Source organism: Colias philodice, chromosome 2 (assembly GCF_061535455.1).
Source record: "Colias philodice isolate Cphi_HAF_F1 chromosome 2, ilColPhil1 Martin Lab GWU primary, whole genome shotgun sequence".
NCBI lineage: Eukaryota > Metazoa > Arthropoda > Insecta > Lepidoptera > Pieridae > Colias > Colias philodice.
Genome location: NC_143087.1, coordinates 7,043,127 through 7,066,851, shown reverse-complemented (window position 1 = coordinate 7,066,851; position 23,725 = coordinate 7,043,127). Strand labels below are relative to the sequence as shown.

The 23,725-nt window shown below is 36.3% G+C and overlaps 2 protein-coding genes and 1 long non-coding RNA gene across 3 annotated transcripts; 2 read left to right on the top strand and 1 right to left on the bottom strand.

Annotated features, from left to right (window-relative positions):
• Window positions 1–54: 54 nt before the first annotated feature.
• Col4a1 (Collagen type IV alpha 1) lies at window positions 55–18,154 on the top strand. The gene is made up of 12 exons (XM_089705476.1): window positions 55–159; window positions 320–359; window positions 2,875–3,177; window positions 3,386–3,628; window positions 3,724–3,945; window positions 4,334–4,639; window positions 4,726–5,193; window positions 10,181–10,564; window positions 11,063–11,519; window positions 11,810–13,327; window positions 16,425–17,656; window positions 17,738–18,154. Exons 1-12 carry the CDS (start codon window positions 140–142, stop codon window positions 18,014–18,016), a joined length of 5,472 nt encoding a protein of 1,823 aa, XP_089561602.1. The 5' UTR covers window positions 55–139; the 3' UTR covers window positions 18,017–18,154.
• Window positions 2,849–3,441, bottom strand: LOC149490522 (uncharacterized). The gene is made up of 2 exons (XR_016316884.1): window positions 3,319–3,441; window positions 2,849–3,160 (listed from the first exon to the last, which is right to left on the bottom strand). It is a non-coding gene; the product is annotated as an uncharacterized LOC149490522 (long non-coding RNA).
• On the top strand, window positions 6,053–7,089 carry LOC149490521 (uncharacterized). The gene has a single exon (XM_089705486.1). It carries the CDS (start codon window positions 6,068–6,070, stop codon window positions 6,881–6,883), a length of 816 nt encoding a protein of 271 aa, XP_089561612.1. The 5' UTR covers window positions 6,053–6,067; the 3' UTR covers window positions 6,884–7,089.
• Window positions 18,155–23,725: the final 5,571 nt, after the last annotated feature.

The window sequence follows — 23,725 nt, the reverse complement described above, 5'->3', positions numbered from 1 at the left end:
GGGCCGGGCGTCGCGCCCGCGCGCCTCGCTGCGGGGCGGGGGTGGCCGGCCGCCGCCTGAGCTTCTGCTTCTCTTTTCCTTAGTATCCCGGCTCAAACGGCGCGCGCGCACGGGACATTAGCGCTGCGCGCTCCGGGCCATGGCGGTCCACGTATTATGGTAAGATTGTTATCATTTTTTCGTGTAAAAAATTATTATAAAAAAAAACTGAAATCTGTGTTGATAAAATAATTCCTAAAAATAATTTTTCTTAATATTTCAAAGGTATATTTTTTTATTTCATAAATATCTTTCATCAATGAGAAATATTTTGCTATAGGTTGGTGGCTGCTCTGGTGCTTTTAACTGGAGTAAACTCGGTAAGTAATATAAATTTACTTTATAGAAAGTGATTTAAAGTTACATTATATGTATAATAAATATAAGCCGTACCTATAAGAATTCGGGAATGTTACGCGACGACGCGAAGGAGAGCGGGACGACTCGCCCGTCCGCTTATTTCGTCCTTTTGCAATTTCTTCAAAACGCAAACTTAATTTGCAAATTTATCTGATTTATTTTCGGGAAGCTTTTTCTTGTTTAACATATATTTTAAATGCATAGAATAATTTAAAAAAATAAAATAAAAAAATAATAGGTAAGTATAATAATAGGTAAGTAGTACTGTTGCAAATTTTGCTCATGTAAAATATAATATGTATCTATTATTGAACAACGTACTTCCAGTACTCAGGCCAGAACCGACAAAGTTTATCATTATTTCTCGGATGTAAAGCGTCGGCATTGCGCAAACAATAAAATTAATTATAGAGCAGTAACTAATGCATAATGAATAAATTAAAATTTTGTACATTATTTTAAAACATTTTGAGAATATTTATTTTATAACTAAAATAAATTTTATAGGACATTATTATATTTTGATTAATTATACCTAAAATAAATGAAATATGAAGATAAAATAAAATTAGTTTCATAAAAATAATTTTATATACCAAAAAAACCAAACCAAAATTATTTGTTGTTTTAAATCGGGTAATTATTGATTCTATTATCTGGTTATTTAAAATTGTTATGAAATGTTATATATAAAGTTGAATAAAAAAATGCGATACGTAACATGTAGAGTCAGGCAGTATCAGTTTACTACAAAAATGCGATCTCTGCTAAATATCGTGTAACAACTAGGAGCTAGGTGGAATAATTGCAAATTAATAATTATATGTATTACCTAAATTTAGTCTAATGTAATCATTCTATTTTTATTTTTATTTATTTTAATTTAATTATCCTTCGAGACGTGATGGTATCAATATTATTTTAAAATGTAAATAAGTATTTAAGATATAGATTGTAGAGAGTAATTTGACATCATTAACCGACTTCAGCCTTTAATTAATATATCTCAAAGTTTTGTAAAAATGATTTTAAGTATGTTTTCTAAAATATAATACCTAAATATACCTAACATTAGGTTAGTAAAGATTTTAATTTTTTATAAGGTCTGGAATGGATATTATATGATATATCTACAGGGTGTAATCGTTAAGTGTGCACAGGCGATTATTCCGTAACTATTAGGTACATATATCAAAAAACTTTAAACTAATATCGAAAGAACTTAACCTAACCATAATAAATTTTTAAAAATAAAACGAGAAATATCTAAAAAATTAACTTTAAACCCTCCCATACATTTAGTATGAGATACGAATATCCCATGTACATTTAATATGAAAGATTTTAGCTTTTTCTTTCTTTTTTTGGTTTTCTGCTTTAATAACTTCGCAAATTTTAAGGGAAATTGATTTAGAAACTGTTAATAGAGCTCCTCATTGTAGGTATTGCACAATGAGGACATCACTTCGAAAATCTGCTATGAATACAAAATGTATGGGAAATAAAATGTATGGGAGCATTTAATGTAACACTTTTGGATATTTCTCGTTTTATATTTAAAAATTTATTATGGCCATTTTACTCATTCGGTTAAGTACTTTCGAGATCAGTTTAAAGTTTATTATATCTGCAATAGTTACGAAATAATCGCTTGTGACCACTTAACGATTACACCCTACATAATATGATAATAATACACACCAAAAAATTGCCAGCTGATTAAAAAAAATGAATTTTATAACTTTAGATAATACTAGCGGAATAAAGTAAGATGTTTCTGACATACGTCAACACTTATCTCTTGTAAGTATTTTATTACAAATAACTAGTTCAAGTTGATAACAATAGAAGTCGTTTTTTATGAAACCACCTTTTTATTCCTTAATAAAAATCGGATCAATAATAATATCTACTTAAAAGTTTTGCATGGAGGTAATAGTAGAGGCAAATATTTATTGGTTCGGCATAGGTATTGAAGTCATAAGTAGTAATCGCTCTATAATATTTTTTTGCCTTACGCAAAAATGAAGTATTTAAAAACATGCCTTTATAAATTAAAGATATTTTAACCGATTTTTAAATGGATTTATTAATTGTAATGCGAGCAGGGGGACCGTCAGTCGTGGTATCCCCGAAACTACGCTCACTATAAAGTGTTCCAAATAGTTAAGTAATTGCGTTTAAAATCTGTCAAAAAGTCTTAAATTTCTAAATTAAATCTAAGATAATAGAATGATGATGATAGAATATAAGATATGAATTTCGCTGATATGTGCTGATCGGTCCAATTCTTTATATTTTATAAAAATTTATAGTTCAAAATTTACAACTATAAAACATTTTTGTAAATTTTTAAAACTGTTTCATCGCATCACATTGAACTGACTTGGTTGTATTTCGTCAGAGAAGTCAGTTTGTTTGGAATGAGGAAAACAAATAAAAAATGCAATAAAATACATAATAATTTATTTGCAGCAAGATGACTACAGAAGGGGGGATGTTGAGGAGAATAACATTTATGCAAGTCGGTGGCCACCAACAGAGTGGACCACGAGAGATGTCTACCAAGCTCCGTCTGTGAACACGTATGGATTGTCTAGGCGACCCGATTTTCCAGTTTCACAACCGGTGCCACCGACACAGCCAGCGCCACGGTCATTTGGTCAAAATTTCGCAGTTTACGACCCCGTTACTCGACAGCGAACGACGGCTTTTGACCGAAATTGTACTGCTCCTGGTTGTTGTGTTCCAAAATGTTTCGCTGAAAAGGGAAATAGGGTATGTGTGCTGAGTTCATTTATATTAAAGGAGAAAAATAATTTAAAATTTTATCGAAATATTGAACTAAAATGTAGGAAATAATATAGTACTTAATTTAAATTTAAGATTATCAAATTATTACTTAAAGATAATACTCACCTAGTAAAGTACTGTAAGCTCCTGCGTGTAACTATTATTGTAGCTTAAACTATAAAATTAATTTTAGGGATTTCCGGGGATGCAAGGGCAGCCAGGATTGAGGGGTCTTCCGGGACATGAAGGAGCTGAAGGGCCACAAGGTCCCAAGGGGCAGAAGGGGCAAGTTGGCCCTCAAGGGCCGAGAGGGCCTAAGGGTGACAGGGGAAAACCCGGTGCTCAGGGATTCATCGGATTAATTGGGCCACCTGGACCACAAGGTGAACCCGGTTTACCTGGTATTCATGGTCGAGATGGTTGTAATGGTACAGATGTAAGTTACTCTTTGGTTGTATGATACATTGGTAATTTTGGAATAGACAATATCTTATTTTTAATTATTTATTTACATTCGTATTAAATTGATAGGGTGAACCGGGTCTAATGGGACCTAAAGGATCTCCTGGACCCCGTGGAATTCCTGGTCCTAAAGGAGACAAGGGAGACAAGGGTGAGGCTGCCCACATTGGAAGGTATCCGAAGGGACAAAAAGGAGAACCTGGAGCAGATGGAATGCAAGGACCTCAAGGTCCTGTTGGTCCTACGGGTCCAACTGGGTTACAAGGACCAAAAGGAAATTCCGGCCCTATGGTTAGTTATACATTATTGTAATATTATAATTACTAGCTTTCCGCCCGCGGCTTCGCCCGCATTTTCAAAGATAATAAACCCGCATAGTTCCCGTTCCCGTGGGATTTCCGGGATAAAACCTATCCTATGTGTTAATCCAAGTTACCCTCTATATGTGTGCTAAAATTCATTGTAATCGGTTCAGTAGTTTTTGCATGAAAGAGTAACAAACATCCATACAAACTTTCACATTTATAATATTTATAGGATTTGCATTTCCAATGTTTTTATTGATATAAAAAAAAAAACATAAAACATAATACATTCTATACATAATATACATACTTTAAAATTAACTGAGATTTACAAATAATAATTTATAATCGAATCAATAAATATTGTTATTTAGGGTCAACCAGGTTCTAAAGGTGATAAAGGCTCTAAAGGAACCAAAGGTCAATCTATACAAGGTGATAAAGGAGATAGAGGTGATCGCGGTGACAAAGGCCCTAGCTGTCCTCCGGCTCCTTTACGTTCTTTTGAAAATAAGGGTGCAATCAAAGGTGTCCAAGGAGACCCAGGACCTAAAGGAGACAAGGGTGAACCTGGAAGAATGGGTGAAAAAGGAGACACAGGGCTTATGGGAGAGCCTGGTATAGCTGGTCAAATGGGTATTAAAGGAGAAAAGGGTATACGAGGGAATCCAGGAGAAAGAGTAAGTAATTATAAAAATTGTTAGGTTTTTATTACCATATATTTCAAAAAATATTTAATAATTAATTAAATTAATTTATTTGTAAGGGTCGTGATGGTATGTACGGTCCATCTGGTCCTATGGGGCAAAAAGGAGACCGTGGTTACGATGGCCTACCAGGACTTCCCGGACGACCGGGTACAAAAGGAGAACCTGGAAAGGATGGGGCACCGGGATTAAGAGGATTAAAGGGTATACCTGGTCCACCAGGTGGAAGAACTGGATCACGAGGACCTCCTGGTCCACCTGGTCCAAGAGGTTATATGGGACCGGCTGGTGCACCTGGAACTGATGGAAGACCAGGTGATAGAGGATCCCCTGGCCCTATGGGTTCTCCCGGAGGTCAAGGTGAACCAGGTACACCGGGTATAGAAGGTCCAGCAGGTCACAAAGGTGAAAAAGGAGAACCCGGTTTGAATGGTTCACCAGGAGAAATAGGACCAAGAGGTTATGATGGTCCAACTGGACCTACAGGACCACGTGGTCCGAAAGGCGACGATGGTTTTTCAATTCCCGTAAGTGGCTTCTTTTGTTATTTTTATAACATATTTATTGCCTTTAGAAATAATTAAATTCTTATGAAAAGCTTCAAATGGTAAAATTTCATTTAAATCAGCAGTTCTACTGTTTTTGCTTTAAAGCATAATTTGTTATTTTTTTAATATTTACTTTGAAGATTAATTATAGAATTTTATGCATTGTTCTAAACATAACCATCATAGAAATCTAAATAACAAGGCAATAGAAGTGGTAAGCGCGCGTGACATTGTCGCCGCTCAGGTGGTTACCATGCCACATGACCATGACCATTCTTATTATCACGTTTAACACAAATTTCAACCTTATTTCTATGAGTTTATGTTCAAAGTTATATCTATTGAAAATTGACAACCTCTGTTGTAGAAAAGCCGAATTTTTGCGTATTGGAGCAAAAATAAACAAAATGTCTCATATGCTTAGGGATGTTATTCTAAAATAAACCGTAAATTCGTGCGTTAGGATACATATTAAAAAGCTTAATTTAATATTTAAGTTAGTTTTCACTAAAATCAAGCTGTCCAATAAAAGGCATAGTTTACTTGTGTGTACTGTTTAGCTATCGGTTTAAATGTGTTGATTTTGGCGACAGCGGTTTTCATACGAATTATGACATTATAGCACTTCTATGTGTCTTGTTATTTAGATTTCTATGCATAACCATTGAACTTTTTAATTAAATTTAAATAAGATGCTAATAAAATAAAAAATATGTATAAAAATTTAACTGGAAACCTGACTCTTCATCATGAATCACTCAATTCACTAGGAAAAAAATCTGTAAAAGTGTATTATTGATCTTAAATAATAATATAATAATATTATTGATTCGTTTAGAAAAATATAATAACAATGGAGGAAGTTCTTAAAGCCCTTAACAAAATTCAAAAAGAACTCGACGAACAAAAAGTAACTATCAAAGAGAGTGCTCAAACCGTCACAGAGCAAGTAACTCAAAATATCAACCAACTGTTTCAAGAAAAAATATCTATACTGGAGGAAAAACATGAAAAATTAAATCAATTAGTGGAAAACCAAGAAAAAAGAATTTACTTCATGGAAAAACAGTCAAGACAAAGAAACATAGTATTTTTCGGTATCGAAGAAGAAGAAACATCTTACGACACCTTGGAAACTAATTTTATTAAATGGATAAAAAAATATCTTTCTATAGAACTAATATACAGCGACATACAAGATATAAAAAGAATAGGAAAGAAAGGTGACAGACCCCGCCCAACAGTAGTAACATTCACAACTCTCGGCCTAAAAATAAAAACATTTAAACAAAAGAAAGCACTGGAAAAAACTCCGTATTACATGAAAGAAGATTATCCGAAGTACGTATTAGAAAAGAGGAAGGAACTACAAGAACAGTTGAAGTCGGAGAGAGCTAAGGGCAACCTAGCCATACTAAAATACGACAAATTAGTTATATTAAAAACCAACAATAAAAGAACACTTCCGATTTCGCCAGAAGTAGAGCTTAACATACAAAAAGCCTCACAAACTAATAAAAAAACTAAATCTGAATCATCTCGTGCTCCGGCTCGACGCTCGAGCAGCATCTCGGAAGGAGTTGTAAAACCAGGCATGCTGAACTTTCTTACCAACAAAAACCTAACCAAAGCAAGCAACAAACAGGAGGAAAAAAACAAGAACGCATAGCAACTAGGCCCCTCCTCCAAAAAATATCGCACAAACAATCAAACAGGAACACATAATGAAAACAATCTTCCAATCCGGCCGGTCACCGTGGAAGATAATGACCACAACCCTCCAAAGACAAACACAGTAATAAAAAGCACACAAAGTAGCAAATACAACAAGCAAACCAACCAAATTTATATCGCAACATACAACACCAGAACTTTATCAACATACGATCGCCTTCTAGAATTAGAAGAGGCCCTAAGTGGAATAAAATACGACATAATTGGATTATCTGAAATGAGACGACTGGGAAACGAAATAAACGAACATGAAAACTTTATACTATGTCATATAGGACTTACACCAGGCCAATATGGAGTAGGTTTTATAATAAAAAAGTCCCTAAAACCCAACATTGAAAGTTTCAATGGAATTTCAGAACGTGTCGCAACACTTAATATGAATTTTCAAAATTACAAGCTATCTATCATACAAGTTTATGCACCAACCGAGGCAGGAAGCAAAGAAGAAATAGAAGACTTTTATACAAGTATAGAAATAGAACTGGAAAAGGCACATAAAAATATTATATTAATGGGAGACTTTAATGCAAAGATTGGAGCCCCCAAGCAAGATGAGTACTTAATTACGAAACAATATGGATATGGAGAAAGAAACGATAGAGGACAGAGACTAATAGATTTCGCACTTGAACATAAATTAACGATAATAAATACATGCTTTAAGAAAAAGCCTAGCCGAAGATGGACATGGCGATCGCCGAATGGGAAGCATAAAAATGAGATAGATTATATACTCTCCAACCAACCAAGAATATTTCAGAACATAGAAACTTTGAATCTAAACTATCCGTCGGACCACAGAGCACTAAGAGCAACAGCAAAGCTTGTTAATCAAAAAATAAGTAGAACAAAATTCATTAAAAATCAATTTAGCACACTGAATAGTAAAACAGAAATAACTAAGTACCAAGAGAATCTAACTTCCATGCTATCAGAAAGTCATTTTTCAGAAAATACCTCGGCACAACTTTTTTACAATACAATACTAGAATCTATTACTCAAAGCTTAACATACGCAAGAATAGAGCACAAGGACACTAATAGAATACATAAAATAATGTCAACACGAACAATAAAACTGCTGCAAAGAAGAAAGGAACTACAAAAAATCAAAAATAAAAATCGTATGATGAAAATGGAACTTTCCGCTCTTTACAAATTAGGAAATAAATATATAAAAAAAGATTACGAAAACTATAGAGAAGATACCATAAAAAAACAATTACAATATACTGGAAGTACGAAGAAAGCCTACAAGGATCTCAGAACAAAGAAAAGCTGGATAAACGAATTGAGGGGGCAAGACAAAACTATATACCAAAGAAAGGATATTATAACAGCAGCAACTGAGTTCTACAGAAACCTATATAGAAATCCGCAGACAGAATTAACCGGCTCTTCTAACACGATTAACACGAATAGCAATGAGATTCATCCAATTAATGAAACAGAAATCGGTCTGATGATAAAGAAACTAAAAATAGAGAAAAGCCCAGGTTCGGACAACATTACAAATGAGGCACTAAAATTAGCACATACAGCTCTATCAACACCCTTGACTAAACTTTTTAATCTTATTCTAAACAAATCGGAAACACCAAAGCAATGGTCCGAATCAAACATAATACTTCTCTATAAAAAAGGGGACCCAAAGGATATCGGCAATTACAGACCAATAAGTCTACTACCTTGCCTCTATAAACTATTTTCATCTATTATAAATACAAGGATCAGCACGACGATACAAGCAAAGCAACCAATAGAGCAGGCAGGTTTCAGAAGAGGCTTCAGTACAGTCGACCATATTCACACCCTAGAACAAATTATAGAAAAATATCAAGAGCAACAGAGAACGTTATATATAGCATTTATAGATTACCAGAAAGCATTCGACACAGTTTCACACGTAAGCATATGGGAAAGTTTGAGAGAACAAGGAGTCGAAGAAATATATATAAAAGTCATAAAGAATATATACAATAATAATACAGGCAGAATCAAACTAGAAACTCTCGGTCCGAGTTTTCCTATAGCAAGAGGTGTAAGACAGGGCGACCCGCTCTCTCCAACCATATTTATAGCCGTTCTTGAATCTATCATTAATAAACTTAATTGGAACAAATTGGGCTTGAATATAAAAGGCTCATATCTAACTCATCTCAGATTCGCAGACGACTTAGTTTTACTGACGGAGACAAGCTCTCAGTTACAGCTTATGATCGAATCCTTACATCTAAGCAGTACAAAAGTAGGTCTGGAAATGAATACCACTAAAACTATGGTAATGACAAACGGCTGGAAAAGACCAATAATAGTTAACAACAAGCCATTGGAATATACGCAAGCTTACGTATATCTAGGAAAGAGAATTAGTTTTGACAAAAGAAATAACGAATTAGAAATAGACAGAAGGGTTAAATGTACTTGGAATAAATACTGGAGCCTAAAAGAAATTTTTAAAAGCAACATGCCAACAAATCTCAAAACGAAGGTTTTGAATTCAAGTCTACTACCATGTTTGACGTATGCCTGCCAAACATGGAAATTCACTTCAAAAATAAAAAATAAAATAAATAGCTGCCAAAGAGGGATAGAACGTAGTATGTTGAAGATAAAGAGATTAGACAAAATTAGGCACACTAAAATAAGGTCGATTACCAAAGCAACTAATGCTTTGAGTCATGCACAAAAACTGAAGTGGAGGTGGGCAGGACACGTCGCCAGACTTACTGATCAAAGATGGACAGCGAGAACGACAACGTGGAATGGCCCACTAGGCAAAAGGTACAGAGGGAGACTGTTAACACGCTGGGACGACGACATCAAGAGAACAGCCGGCCCTCTGTGGTACCAAATAGCGCAAGATAGAGACGGGTGGTCAGCTTTGGAGGAGGACTTTACCCAGACAGGGGTTCATGCAGATTGATTACTTTAGTTCATTACGTTAAATTAATTTCTTTTATTTATTTACAATAACTAAATAATTAATATTAGCATTGGAATACAACAAAATTACAATTACTAACACTATTAACAATCAAGTTTTTTGTATACACTTATTTTTTTACCGCGTAAGCGTTACTTTGTAAAAATGTCAACATATTTGCATGAAATAAATAGGCTTTTTTATTTTTATTTTATTTTATTTTATTTATTTTTATTATTGATTCGTAGTCGTAGTCGTTCCGTTCTGGTTATAATTTAATATAATAATATTATTGATTCGTAGGGTGAACCAGGAAATCCTGGGCAAGCTGGGTTACCGGGTGAAAAAGGTCAAAAAGGTGAACGCGGGTATCAAGGTTTGAGAGGTTCCCCGGGTAATTCTACTTTGGGAACTCCGGGTAGTCCTGGAGAAATGGGTCCACCTGGGGAAAAGGGTGAGAAAGGAAGTCCAGGATATGATGGTACACCCGGAAATCCAGGTCAAAAGGGTGACATAGGAGGTCGTTGTAATGAGTGTTGGCCAGGTGGGCCCGGCGCAAAAGGAGATCGTGGTTCTGATGGTATCCCTGGTGAACGAGGTGACAGAGGTCCGCCAGGACCAACTGGTTTGCCTGGCGAACGAGGTTCAGATGGAGTCAACGGATTACCTGGGTCACCGGGAGCAACGGTAAGTGAAACTTAAAATACATAATAAAAATACATAATTTAAGTTTTACATAATTCAACCTAACGTCGCTTCGTTTCTCGCCACTACATTACATAATATAGTATTTTAAGCGAAACTACTTTAGGCGCGTTATGAGTAAAATTTCAAGTCGTAAGACGACTATTTTCGTTTCTTCGAATCTTGTTTCAAAACCAAAACCAAAGAAGTTTCACTTCTGACATGTGTGATCAGCACACGCTCTTTTTTCTTTTAACACTAGAATTTTAACATATGCAACTATAATGGTACGTTCAGACGCGTGGCAAGCAGCCCAGCAAGTAGCCCGGTAAGCAGCCCGTGCGCTTAAGGTACAAACATGCACAAACAATATGTTTACATGCTTGTGCCCGTGCTTGTGCTCGTTGAATATCACTTTGAACGCAAGCGTCTGAACCCACCATATGCATTGATTAACTGGGAAATACAGCAACCCTAATAAAACTTTTTTCATACATAAAGGGCGAGCGAGGAGAGGAAGGCCCGGCAGGTCCACCAGGAATCAACGGAGCAGATGCAATTATTCCATCGAATTTGGTAAAAGGACCCCCTGGGGAGAAAGGTGCAAGAGGTGACAGAGGACCTATGGGCCCCAAAGGTGAAAGAGGTCTAACTGGCCCTAAAGGAGATCGAGGTCTTAATGGTATGCCAGGTCAAAAGGGTGACCAGGGAAGGATGGGTCCTCCCGGAGTTGATGGAATCTCAGGAAGTGATGGAATTCCGGGTACTCCTGGTACAAAAGGAGAATCAGTTAAAGGAGAGAAGGGAGAAATTGGAGAACAAGGTCTTAAAGGTGATAAAGGATATTCAGGTCGCGGTGGACAAAAGGGTGAACCTGGTCAATGCCCGAACTATTTAAAATTACTGACCAAAGGTGACAAAGGAAATCAAGGCGCTCCTGGACCCCAAGGTCCACAAGGTAATAAAAATTTATAAATACGAATAAGTAATGATATATTTTTTAAGCGACCGTTGCCTTAATTTACATATTTGGATCATTTTTTATCAACGTGTGAGGAACGATTTTAACCGTCTATTGGAGATTATAAAATAAAATTCTCGATAAATATCTAGATTCTAGAAACTAGACATATTTGTCCATATTATATGTATTTTTTTCTTATATTATTTTTTATTATAATTATTTTGTTCATGGTATTAGTAATATCATGCAGATTATATTAATTATATAAATTTTATTTTCCACAGGTTTACCTGGTGATAAGGGTGATAGAGGCTTTACGGGTAGAACGGGAGATAAAGGTCAAAAAGGATTAGCTGGACGAGCTGGCCCTGTCGGACCACGAGGTCTACCTGGATTCAAAGGAGACAAGGGAGACATGGGATCTATGGGATTCCCGGGAACTGCTGGAGAAACTGGACCAAGAGGATTCCCTGGCCTTCCAGGTTTAAAGGGTGACAAGGGTGAAATTGGACCATCGATGCCGGGTCCTCCAGGTCCACCTGGCTTAAAAGGAAACAAAGGTGACTCTGGGCCAAGAGGTCTATCTGGAATACCTGGTACAGATGGCCCAACTGGTCAAATTGGATTACAAGGTGAAAAGGGTGATAAGGGATTCTCAGGTCGACCTGGTTTACCTGGTCCTATGGGCTTAAAAGGTGATGCAGGTCCATTAGGACCTCCTGGAATTCCTGGTATACCTGGTATACCAGGGCGAAATGGACCAAAGGGTCAACAAGGTTTCCCTGGTAAAACAGGACAACCCGGTATGATAGGATTACCAGGTCAAAAGGGTGAAATAGGTATGCAAGGCCCTGATGGTCCTAAAGGCTTTCCAGGTCCTCGAGGTCGTCCAGGACTCCGTGGTATCACAGGGGTTGATGGTAGTCCAGGAGAAAAGGGAGACAAAGGAGAAATTGGTATAGCAGGTCTTCCAGGTAATCCAGGAGCAGATGGTCCAATGGGACCTGCTGGTATCATGGGTTTGAAAGGAGATCAAGGTTTTCATGGGCCCCCTGGTCCTCCCGGACGAACAGGCGCTCCTGGAGATAAGGGAGATCGAGGATTCCCAGGGCCCATGGGTCTTAAGGGTGATGCAGGTTTAGCAGCAAGTAAAGGCGAAAAAGGTGATGCTGGTTTACCAGGTTTAAGAGGGTTAGATGGACAGCCTGGACAAGATGGTCAAAAAGGAAGCAAGGGAGACGATGGCCTTCCCGGCTATGGTATTCCTGGAAACGCAGGCGAAAAAGGTGACATGGGTCTACCTGGATTGAATGGAACTCCAGGTCAGCGGGGAGATAAAGGAGATCGCGGTTTAATGGGATTATCTGGAATGAAAGGTGACAGAGGATTAACAGGAGAGCCTGGACGTCCTGGACAGCCTGGTTTAGATGGAGCACCAGGTCCGCAAGGAGATATAGGTCTTCCTGGTCTTGAAGGCGATAAAGGAGATAAAGGTGACAGAGGATTTGACGGTAGAGATGGACTTGATGGTCCTAAAGGTGATAGAGGTCCACTTGGACCTCCAGGATTAGAAGGTCAAAGAGGTTATCCAGGCCCGAAAGGAGATAGAGGGCTTCCAGGTCTTTCAATTAATGTGAAAGGAGAAAAGGGAGACATAGGACAACCAGGATTACCTGGCACTCAAGGAGAAAAGGGTGATAGAGGCAGAGACGGATTACAAGGCATGCAAGGAGAAAAAGGAGAACGTGGATACAATGGACAAAAGGGAGAAATGGGTCGCACCGGACTCAGTGGCGAAAAAGGTAATAGTTACTTTCTTATAAATTATATTATATTATAAGAAATTACAACCGAGACCGGGTTAAATATTAGTTTTAATGTAAAAAGAATGTTCTGCGCTTCTACACTACGAAAGTGGCTTTTTATAATTTAGTATTCGACAGCTAATAGACCGGGAGATATTGACACAAAATTTGGAGTCATTTGTACCTGGATGGCGGTTCTACAGGGGTCTTAGTACGCAATGACAAAAAGAAAAATGATGGTGTGAACGCTGGTACCGGCTGGAACCGGCGGCTTAGTCGCGTGGGCGTTAGTCGAACTCGTCGGAAAAATAGCGAAAGTCAAACGATTTGTAACACAAAAATTTTAGAATTTACCGATAGCCCATAAAAAAGAAGTAGGCGGTAGTGTCATGCCATACTTTTCCGGTGTGACTTACAGCCCGCCATACCGACGCGAATGTGTTGATTTAAATAAAACAATTATTCATCCATTTGTATCAGGCTAACTTTTGCACAGGTACCTAACCATCGTCCTGCAGCCATTTACGAAAATCGCCATGCCATACTTTTCGGACGATTCCAAATGGTCGCCATATCGCCGAAAATCTGCAAAAAAATTTATTTTGCCAAACTTTTTGTACCAGTATTGCATTTGGATTTTTGGAGAGTATTTGATAAAATGTGACCATTATTATACTTGCCATACTTTTAGTAGGGGGAAAAAGTGCTGTCATACTTGAAAAATTAATTTATTATTAATTTATATAAGTGAAGATTTCCAACACCTAAATCTTTGAAATTTTGTATTTATATTCGTTGATCCTCAAACTTACAGGAAAAATAAGTGCCATACTGTTACAAATCGTTTGACTTTCGCTATTTTCCGACGAGTTCGACTAACGCCCACGCGACTAAGCCGCCGGTACCAGCGTTCACACCATCATTTTTCTTTTTGTCATTGCGTACTAAGAACCCTGTAGAACCGCCATCCTGTTACAAATGACTCGAAATTTTGTTTCAATATCTCCCGGTCTATAAGCATGTTCAAAGTTCAGACATGAAATAATGACAACTACATTGACAACTATTTAGTCCATTGAAATGTTCCATTTTTTAGGCCTAACCTTGCGTTTTTTAGAGGACGCAATTTTGTTTTTTTGATATGTAGGGGGGGTCAGTGAAGCTAAAACCAAGTTTGTGGGGTCGCCACCCTTGTCCCACGGCCGCCATCTTGAAAATAGCGGTTGAAATGGTTTTTACAATATATCTCTTAAACTATTTATGTGATAAAAAATATCGTTAACATTATTTGTTGTAAATTAAATTCTCTACAACTTTGGTGCCGTAACTTTTCGTCGTAGAACTATAAATAAAAAAGTTATAAGCGAAAATGTTCAGAAATTAGAGCTATTTATATTTTGCAATAAAACTTTTTTTATCATTTTACGAAGAAATGATATCAGACCATTTTTGTAGAATGTTTTTCAAGGAACGACTTTTATGAACAACATTTTTTCATTACGTCAATAACTAAGGTTTTACAGCGCTCTGAAGTGAATACTATTCTTCAGTACTCTTAACTATACATATATTGGCTATTGGCTCTTTTCCCATACTCCAGAACAATAGAAGCACACTGCAGAACATTTCAGCCCTGCTTTTCGACGTAAAAAAAAGCGCGCTCCCAGACTCTACCTCCTGGGTGGTGGGGAAAATACTCAATAATTAAAAATATTGCAAAATTAATTATTAAAAATATTATAATAACAAAAAAAAAACAATTACTGATGACAAATTATTATTAATTTATTAGTACACACATAATATAAGTATACTCTATAGTTCAGAGTATTGAAAATTTGTACTCACTTCGGAGCGCTGTAAAACCTTAGCTATTTACTTAATGAAAAAATGTTGTATATAAAAGTTGTTCCTCGAAAAACAATCTACAAAAATGGTCTGATATCATTTCTTTGTAATGATAAAAAAAGTTTTATTGCAAAATATAAATAGCTCTAATTTCTGAACATTTTCGCTTATAGTTTTACGATAAAAAGTTGCAAGACCAAAGTTTTAGAGAATTTAATTTGCAACAAATAATGTTAACAAATTTTTTTGAAGTGAAAACTTCTTTAGCGGCGTTGGGTATAAAATCTTAAACTCGCGTCAGGACACGTGGCCTGATCGAAAAAGCGTAAGACGGATGTTTTTTTTTTAGCCCTTATGTAAGACGGATACCATTCCAAAATATCAAACATGCTGAACGTTAATAATCAAGTTTTCACTTCTGCCGGCACTCCCGGAGTGCAACCCGTCTTTTTTTATCAAATAAATAGTTAGATATATTGTAAAAACCATATCAACCGCTATTTTCAAGATGGCGGCCGTGGGACAAGGGTGGCGACCCCACAAACTTGGTGATAGCTTCACACTGACCCCCCCCTACTCATCAAAAAAATAAAATTGCGTCCTCTAAAAATGCAACCCCAAATGTAACTTTTCAATGGACTAATTCATCCACAAAAATATTAAATCAAAAGTTACGTCTAACAATATTTTATTATTATTCAGTGGAAGCTTTGCTGATATGTGTATAGTATTTTGTTTTTATAATTTTAAGAAACACTGTATTGTTTGTTTCCCAAAGATAAATAAAAAAATAAATATAAATCTGAGATAATGGTAGACACTAGACTACTTATTAAATGAATTATTAGTAATAAATGGAAGTTCGTTTTCGAAAGCGTCTATACGTGAAAAATATCTTAAATTCTCCAGTGTTAGAATATTTTGAATCACTATGTGGCATTGCAAACTATTTTTTAACATGGGTCGAAAATGAAGTCGTTCGATTTTCCCAAGAATGAATAAACAGATAGAATTATTTTTATACGCTATAAGTAATAACTAAAAGAATTTTATATACTTATAGTTAAGTATTACAAATTTTTAGACTAGAATTTGTATCAAGTATTATTCAGACATTGTTCTTTGCGGTAGTAAATATACAAGAAAGCATGCCATGATATAACGACCGACTAATTTAATGTAATATGTTTACTGCTAATCGCAGATATTTTTTCTTATGGTAATTTTATATCTTTACAATTTTCAGGTGATAGGGGCCCAGCTGGACCCGAGGGAATACCCGGTCTTACTATTAAAGGTGAAAAGGGTTTACCGGGTGTCCCTGGAAAACATGGACGTCCAGGTTTACCAGGCGCACCAGGTGAAAAGGGTGAACAAGGTCTTCCAGGACTGCCGGGACAAGTTGGAGTTCCAGGAACTCCTGGACAACCAGGACTACAAGGTGAAAAAGGAGATCAGGGTCGTGAAGGTGTTGCGGGTCCTCCAGGTTTCGATGGTAAACCAGGCGCACCAGGCCCCCCCGGTGTCGCAGGTGAAAAGGGATCTAAAGGTGATAAAGGTGCTATTGGTTTCGGACGTCCGGGTATGAGAGGTGAACCAGGTCCTCCAGGTTTACCTGGATTACAAGGCGAAAAGGGCGACAAAGGGGAACGTGGACTTGATGGTCTTGATGGGCAACAAGGTCCAATGGGTTTCCAAGGTGATAAAGGAAATAAGGGAGTTCAAGGACGACTTGGTTTATCTGGAGTTGAAGGAGTTAAAGGTGACAAAGGAGAGGCAGCACAAATTGTTTACGGAGCCAAAGGTGAACCAGGTCCTAGAGGACCTCCTGGACTGGATGGCCCACCTGGTCGCGATGGAATACCTGGGTCGAGAGGATTAGATGGCAACCCGGGTGAAAAAGGAGAACGTGGTTTCCCAGGTCCCAGAGGTCTTACTGGTCCCCCTGGCCCCCAAGGCTTACAAGGATTCCAAGGTGAAAGAGGAGAAATAGGACGCACTGGTATGCCTGGTGTACCAGGTCCTCCAGGAGCGCCTTGTGAATACAAAGACTACCTTACTGGATTCCTTTTAGTTAAACATAGTCAAACTGAAAAAGTGCCACAGTGCGAACCTGGTCACATTAAACTTTGGGATGGATATTCCTTGTTATACATCGATGGCAACGAAAAAGCTCACAATCAAGATCTAGGATACGCGGGCTCCTGTGTACGTAAATTCAGTACAATGCCATTCCTATTTTGTGATCTCAACGATGTATGCAACTATGCCAGTCGAAACGATCGAAGTTATTGGTTATCTACTAACAATCCTATACCTATGATGCCGGTAGAAAATTATGAAATTGCAAAACATATATCAAGATGCGTGGTTTGTGAAGTTCCTGCTAACGTTATTGCAGTACACAGTCAAACTCAAGATATACCAAACTGTCCAGCTGGATGGAACTCGTTATGGATAGGATACAGTTTTGTTATGGTAAGTAAAATCTGATTTAATTAGGTTATTAGGTTTCTAATCGAACCTAAGCATTAAACTAATTTAACATTATTGTTATAGCACACTGGCGCTGGAGGAAACGGAGGTGGACAGGCTCTGGCAAGCCCTGGCTCATGTCTTGAAGATTTCCGAGCGACTCCATTTATAGAATGTAACGGTGAAGGTGGTACTTGTCATCATTTCGCTAATAAGCTCAGTTTTTGGATGGCGACAATCGATGAAAATAAGCAATTTGCTATGCCCGAACGTGAAACAATAAAAGCAGGACGGTTACTCACACGAGTATCAAGATGCACTGTTTGCATTAAAAACACAGCAAGTCAGCCTATACCATATTAAGTGTGTAATGATAGATTAAATGAATGTTATAAAATAGAATCTTCTCGATAATGCAACTTTGAAAAAATACTGTTTTAAATGTAATTGCAAATAAAGGAAATTATAATAGATAGATGGAAATTACACTTATATTTTAAATATTATTTGCATTTATACAAAAATACACCAAAGCTATTTAATCTTAAGATTAGTTTTAGTTACAAAATATTTATCAATCACACAACGAAATAACGAAATATGTGGCATAGAACGTGTGAAACTGCATTTGCATTATTTACTGTATTTAAGTAGAATCACTTTTATATATATTGACTAGTCACTTAAAAGATTGTTCCATACAAACTAATTAAAAAATAATAATTTAAATCAGCATAGTTATCGCATTGATGGGATGAAGTTACGTGTCATCGATTCGAAACATTAGAGGCGTACAATTTTGTTTTAAGATTTAATTTCTATTTTTATTTACTTATATGAATTTCCTATGTAACAATTTAAGTATAGGGAGCTTTTGTGTATACTTAACTTAACTGCTTACAATACTTAAATGTTTAATAGTTTAAGAAAAACACAAAGTAAAGAAAGCTTATTAAAATGATCCACATATATTTGAAATGTCTTTTATCTATGGTATGTAATAAAAATAAGTACATAAACACTGCCATTGTAGATAAATTAATAATGTTATATTATATAGATATTGAGTATGATAAGTTTTCATTTTAATAAAATAATTCCAAAAAATATTACTCCGTGTCTGAATATCAATTTTTGACCTTCTTTATTTTAACGAGTATAATTTGAGGTGGTGATGGGTTATGTCCCCTGTGACCCTTCAAACCGCGCCTGATGATGATAATATGGGGATGATGGCGGTTTACAATAGATCGATCCTATTATTATATATTATTATTCACAAATTTATGAAATTACCCCTCATCAGTAGGTACTGAAAAAAAATTAGGTAATTTCCCCAATTTGCCCTAGCTATACCTACAAATTTTCACATACAATAAATTTGTTTGTTTGTTACGATTTTACTCAAAGGTACTTGACCACTATGAAAATTTCTTCTGCTAGTACCTACTACATCATAATATTTAGAGTGCAAATACTCTATTAATAATTATTACAAAATGTTTGTGTATAATACTTAATTATTACAAATTGTTTCCTCTATGCTCCTCTACGAATATTACCTATGAAGAGAAGAGCCGCCATTCGCAAACAGTCAACAGAACTCTGAAGATTTATAATAGGTAAGTAATTTGTAATAACTCGGTTTGCGCTGAGCCCTATTATTGATTACGAATGCCTAAATTTTTCTTGATTAGAGGAAATACAGGGAAATACGGATGAAGGCACTATTTTGAAAATTAGGTAAATAAAAACCTATTTAATTTAAAAAATTAGCCCTGTCATTCACCTTGCGCCCGAGTTCGTTTCAGAACAAAAACTGATACCGTCAAAATATAGTAAGAGAACAGACGAGAGACAATTTTGTATTGTACATATTTTTATTGTTTGAATATTAATACATAATATCAAAGCGCGTCCACCACTTGCGCACACGATAAATGGTTAGAAAAATACATATTATGAAAACGATATTAGGTATTGTACAACAAAAATTATTGCACAAAAAAAAATATAAGTAAGTTAAAATTTAAAAAAGTTAAAATACATTCAAATATTAATTCATGTTTTAAACATAGATAACAAAAATACAAACCTATTAAATACCTATGATGTTAAAATTTTTAGCTACATATCGAGTATCCTAACTAGGTACCTATGTATATCCTTCAAACTATACATTCTTATGCAGGCGCTAGACATGTGATCAAATACGCAAATACCTACAAAGTCGCGAAGTGTGGCACTGACATTTGCCTATTTCTTCAAAGTTTGAACACATATTTGAAGTTTGCCGAGTCGAGTCGGTTTTTCTGCGAACATCAAAGTAATCAAACTTCAAAGTTGCTTCAAAGTTTGTGCGCCCTGCCACACTTGTTGCGTGTGCGCCGCTGAACGGAGCAGTTGTATGCAATAGTTAATCTGTGAGTGGTATTTTGAGCGTCAATAATGGAGTGGGGTAATGACGCAGTAATAGAATTATTTATTGAGCTACTTCAAACAAAAAAATTAAAGGCACTCAAATAAAACAGTCTGACGGAGTCATCAAAATCGTCGTCTATTCTGTGAGCCATCTTTGCGGTAACTGTGCCCGTAAATCATTTGAAATACAAGTCTAGCCGGATACATTTGTGCATATAAAGTTTGATCGAAGTTTTGAAAATGTGTGCTCAAACTTTGATCCCCATGTCTGGCGCCGGCATTAAGCGAGGCCACACACCAGCGCCACATGCTACATGTTTCGAACCTTAAGATGCCGGTATATAAAAAAATATGGGTCATTTGAACCACCAGGTGACCTATCTAAAACGATATAAGAGCATAAAATAATAAGATTCAGCACTATGCGGTCACTTGTAACTTGTAAGCTGTCCAACTGAGTGCAGATGAGAATTCTCATAGTATCAAAGAGTTTAGTAGTGCTAAATTTAAAAATTATGTAAAAAACGTATTAGTTCAGAGAGCCTATTACAGCATTAAGGAATATATGGAAGATAAAAACCCATGGAGGGTTGTTGCGTAAAAACCACAGGACAGTTCTCTGGCATATTATGATAATATACAGTTACATATTTTGTAAAATTAAATTGTAATACTGATATGATTTAAAAGAGCAACTATGGAGTTTCTTGCCGGTTCTTCTCCATAGATACTGCTTTCCGAATCGGTGGTAAATGTAAAAAAATATGTATTGACGTTTCAAAAGTGCTTCTCGAAGAAGTCTAATTGAATAAATAAACATTTATTTAGTTGAGTTTGAGTTTGAGTTTGAAATTCGAAAGTACAGGCAGACTCGGTAAATTTTGGTCATATATTTTTGTACGGCATTGTTAACCACCGATAGATCCATTAAAAATAATAAGAAAACGCACAGTGCCGTACAAAAATGGTCAAGTCCACAAAGTCGGAATATTTTATTTATTTTCCGAGAATTTCAGGGGTAAATTTGGTCATTTGTACGGCATCTGTGTCATACTATTTCAATACTGCTTTTAATCCATTATTCCGCAACGCCGTACAAAAATCATGGGGACAAGGCATTGAGTTACATGGGGAAGGGGAAAAAATCGAGAGTTGCAATCCCCTCTCTTTCCCCACTCCAGGGGGTGATTTGAAAAACATTCGGTCCAAAACATTATCTATTTATAACACTCAAAAGTAGGTACTATTAAAAGCAATGCCGTCAAAAAATGATTGTTCTTTTAAACTGTTCTGTGTTTTAAATGTATACTATAGTCCTTTTCACCTAAGATGATTCCTGTGACATACCTATCGATTGTTGACACGTGTAGAAATTGCCTTTACTGAAATCGTATCAATTGTTTCCGATAATCGATAATATTTTATATGGAAACTAGCGGTCCGCCCCGGCTTCGCCCGTGGTACATATGAAAAATAGATGTTGGCCGATTCTCAGACTTACCCGATATGCACAGAAAATTTCATGAGAATAGGTCCACCCGTTTCGGAGGAGTATGCAGACTAACATTGTGACACGAGAATTTTATATATAAGACTAGCGGTCCGCCCCGGCTTCGCCCGTGGTACATATGAAAAATAGATGTTGGCCGATTCTCAGACTTACCCGATATGCACAGAAAATTTCATGAGAATCGGTCCACCCGTTTCGGAGGAGTATGCAGACTAACATTGTGACACGAGAATTTTATATATAAGAAGATGTAATCGATTTGAATAAAGGACCAAAATTAGTTATTTCGGCATTTCGGCAACAATTAACTAAGGAATCTTAGCAAACAAGTAACAACAGCGTCAAAAAGTGAACAATAACAATTAGTAATAATTGAATACCACGTAAATCAATATTAAATGCAACATGTACAAAGCTGATGGATTCGTACAGACGATTTACGCGATTGACAAACGATCACAAGAATCAAGATGGGCGTGTATTAGATATAAGCTTCTTGTGGGCGTCGATTATAGGATTTTCCAACTTTATAATTTTTCAACGTTCGTTTTCTTGTACACGAATTGCGTAGGTATTATTTTTTGTGTTCTTTTATTTTATTTTTCGTTATAATAAACTTAACAATACTGTTTTTGTTTTAGTTGCTTAAGATGTTTCATTTTTATATTTTTGGTAATAATGCCGCCATAAAATAAAAATATTAAGGTCAGGTGGGGTAAGAGGGTCACTGGGGGAAGAGGGCCTAGAGACCATAACTAGTAAACTGAAGCGTTTATGACTATGTACTTTCCGTCGATAAAAAAGTGAAGGCGAATTAGTTTGAGCGGTTTTGAGTAGATGTCGCTACGTAGCACAGACATCACAAAAAATGTAAACAAATTTGACAGTTGCGAATTCGGCTAACACCAAGTTGGCTCGTTTTTTTGCGAACCCATATTTTAGTGATAAAAGTGTGCTAGAAATATTTTAAATACCCTGATACACGGAGAAAACTGTAAGTATTTCTTTTATTAATCATTTTAGTTAAGTAACAACTAAATATTGTGAGTTTCTTTCGCTTGAAAATCCTAGAATTCAAAAACAATAGCTGGGGTAAGAGGCTCACTATTGACGGTAAAAGAAAGAAGAAGAAAGAAAGAAAAGACATTTATTTCTAGATAAAGGTACACACACACAAGAAGAAAACACAAAATAGAAGAAAAAAGAAAGTACGATACATAATAAAATTAGACATAAATTAGACGCCATGTTTGTTGAGAATCTGGTACTGTGTGTGCACTGCATATCCAGAAAAGGGTCTTGACTCAGCTTTCTGCCATAATCGCAGCAAGCTGCGACTACAGCGCTGGTATTCTGTCAAGACCGAATGGAGGGTGTGCTTTCGACTTTCCACTGATTTGCTACAGAAAAATAATATAAATAATAAATAGATAACTAATACAAATAATAGATATTAATAAATAAATAAATATGAATATGAATTTAAATGATAATAAGAGATGCGGTGTTGATTGGTTGATTGGTGCTTTAAATACTATGCAGTAACTACTGTTCTGCCAGAAGTAGATGCTTTAACTTTTGTTTAAAAGTGATTTTGGATCGAAGTTGACGCAGAGGCGGCGGTATATTATTCCAGCATTTTGTGGCACAGTATTTAAAGCAACCACGAAAAGCCATGCTATGATGCTTCGGTACTGAGAGTACATCAACATTAGATCTTAAAGGATTCCGACTTGTGTCCTTACGCCAGACAAGCTTCTCAAATAGATACAAAGGGCGTTTAGTTTTCACAAGATCAAACAGGAAGCATGCCATGAAGAGCTTGTGTCTATTCCACATGTTAAGCATCTTTGAAGAGTTAAGAAAAGGTGTTATGTGGGACCTGGCAGGAATATTAAAGCAGAATCTGGCACAGGCGTTCTGAACTCTTTGCAAAAGCCTCCGTGACCGTTCCAGTAGACAAGACCCGAATACGTTAATGCAGTAATTGAGTCTAGAAAGGACAAGGGACTCGCACAACACAATTCGGAGATCCGTATTAATAAAGGGACGCAACTTATACATTACTTTTAGACGATAGAAGCACCCTTTAACAATCTCAAGAATATGGCTTTCGAATTTGAGATTACTGTCAAAGATCA